Genomic DNA, 2,272 nt, shown 5'->3' on the forward strand with positions numbered 1-2,272 from the left:
ATACTATTCCTTTTCAATTGTATGTTACTCTAAATGTTGTTGTTATCTCTTTTGTTCTATAGCCCTGATGAAGACCTGAAACTCAGGTCGAAACGTCGGTATAAAATAAATAAATATGGTTTTGTTTATTTATGTTGTTCTTTGCTGACCGCACCCTCCGAAAAAACTTCTTCAAGATAGTAATATTAGTTAAAGATGACTAATTTGTAAACACACTCTTTCATTGGAAAAGTAATCCAATCATAATAGTTTAAAGGACTAAATTAATTTGAATAAGTATAAATGACTAATTAACCCAGAAACAACTAGTAAGAAATATAGCAGACTTTATAGGTTGGGTGTCTTCAAGTTGGGATTGATCCATAGCTGATAGATTGTCATTACATATCGATTCATTACTCATTAAAACACCATACCTTACCTTTAGGATGCATTTTACGCAGGGAACGTTCGATTGTCCATTGGATCCAGCCGAGATACGGAAATATGAAAGTGTTGATACCAGGTTCATCAGACCTCCCACATCCCACTCCCATAGATACTATGGCCACTTGTATGAGGCGATCCACAGAATGGTCCATTATGAACAGCGGTCCTCCCGAATCTCCCTGCGCGTGGTAAGATTACAATGTTGTATTTAAAGCTAATTGTTAAAGCCAATATTACTGCTTTGATATTACTTAAGTCAAATGTTTCGAATAAAGAGATACTTTTACTTACTGCACATGTATCTTTATTATATGAGTAGGTGCACATCTGTAAATTCAAATTTGTATTTATAACACCCGGGGGCGCCATATCCTTGCAGATTTCTATATCTAAAGGTTTCATGACCACTTTTAATAATTCTCTGCTTGGATTGCCATCTTCAGCAACTCTGCCCCATCCTAAGCAGTAAAGATCCATTATAGCTTAGAATAGAATATTGTTTTTTTGTTTTTAGATGTTTGATGTTTTTCAGATATATGAATACATTTATCAGTCAGACTCAATAAGGCATTTTTTTAATGTTGTGCAAGCCTATCACTTTCAGAGTGAGACGCTCTCAGTTATATTTGAAATAATAGTTAGGAGTTATAATTAATTCACGTTTGAAGTTTAATAGCTAGACCTAATATCAGCCTCAAGATCATGCAATCATGTTTATGCAAATGTATTGTCAACCCTTTGTGTGGAGGCCCCAAAGAGAGTTTCAGAAGGTATCATACATGATATTCCCTCAAATCTTTTATAAGAAGGTTCAATCTAGAAAAAAAATAATAATGTTCACAGAATTGTAGAGAAACATTGAGGATTTCAGCGTATCGCAGAGATTTATTAGGGATAGCAAGTGGGAGTGTTTCCTATGCAGAGGTGTTCAGGGAACCCCCTCTCTCCCCGAACAAATTCAATTATATTAAAGGTGCTGCACATTATTGCCCGAGTAGACAAGTGAGTGACCAACCGATATTGCCTCGAAAAAATTGACCGATTTTCAACTTTCAATTTCTTTGTAATAAACCACATAGAGTAGAAAACCTCAAGAAAATGGCGATCTTTGGGGAGGTGGAGAAGAATGGCCATAATTCATATTCCAATGAATACTTCGAACTAACATATCAAGAATAAATAGATCCAACAAATCAAAATTAAATAACGAACTAAACATAGGGGTATTCATGATCTTTAGTTTAACATGTTAAAGCGTGTTAAATGGAAAGAAGCTAGGTTAAATGGAGAAATATTGCCTTCTTTTACCATGTTAAAACGAAATAACATGTAACATGGCTGAGAGTCTGTTACTAGGTCTGTTAAATGGAGAATGACGTCACACAATAGACCAGCTGAGCTCGTCACCGTTTTTGTTTGTTGTGTTAGGTTAGTTCTTTTGTGTTAGTTATTGTTATTGCTTGATACCCCAATTGTTAAATAACAATGGATAACTCTAATAATTCGATGGAGAAAAAAAAATAGGAGAGGTAACAAGAAACAAATCAGATGGACGATAAATGAATTGACGAAGCTGTTAGGGATTTTATTATCTCTTAAAGATTCATTTGGGGTAAGTGTTCAATTAATTTTTTTTTTCGTACCCTCCTGAAAAATTTAAATTGGTAAATGATATGTACATTTAGTGGGGTATGCTGTATGTACAGCTAGGTATCCAGCAATCCCTTGGATTGCCTTTTGGCATTATAAGGTTAGGTGAAAGGTCCAGTGAAGGTAGTAAACATAAGGAGTATTCATGATCTTTGGTTTAACATGTTAAATGGAAAAACTCATGTTAAATCGA

General features: G+C 34.6%; 2 protein-coding genes across 2 annotated transcripts in view; one reads left to right on the top strand and one right to left on the bottom strand.

The window, feature by feature from the left end:
- Positions 1 to 2,272, bottom strand: part of LOC106679361 (venom serine protease) — a gene marked incomplete at its 5' end in the record, with an annotated part of 23,108 nt that overhangs the window by 3,300 nt on the left and 17,536 nt on the right. The window contains 2 exon segments of the mRNA XM_067051498.1: positions 422 to 608; positions 721 to 887. Of these exon segments, the coding sequence (XP_066907599.1) occupies positions 422 to 608; positions 721 to 887 (354 nt within the window).
- LOC106679360 (trypsin-1) overlaps positions 1,894 to 2,272 on the top strand; it is a 68,626-nt gene continuing 68,247 nt past the window's right edge. Inside the window, exon 1 of the mRNA XM_067051497.1 lies at positions 1,894 to 2,041. The gene's annotated coding sequence lies outside the window, so the exon portion shown is untranslated. The remainder of the gene's footprint in view (positions 2,042 to 2,272) is intronic.

Source organism: Halyomorpha halys, unplaced genomic scaffold (assembly GCF_000696795.3).
Source record: "Halyomorpha halys isolate HHAL.00 unplaced genomic scaffold, Hhal_1.1 Scaffold197.1, whole genome shotgun sequence".
NCBI lineage: Eukaryota > Metazoa > Arthropoda > Insecta > Hemiptera > Pentatomidae > Halyomorpha > Halyomorpha halys.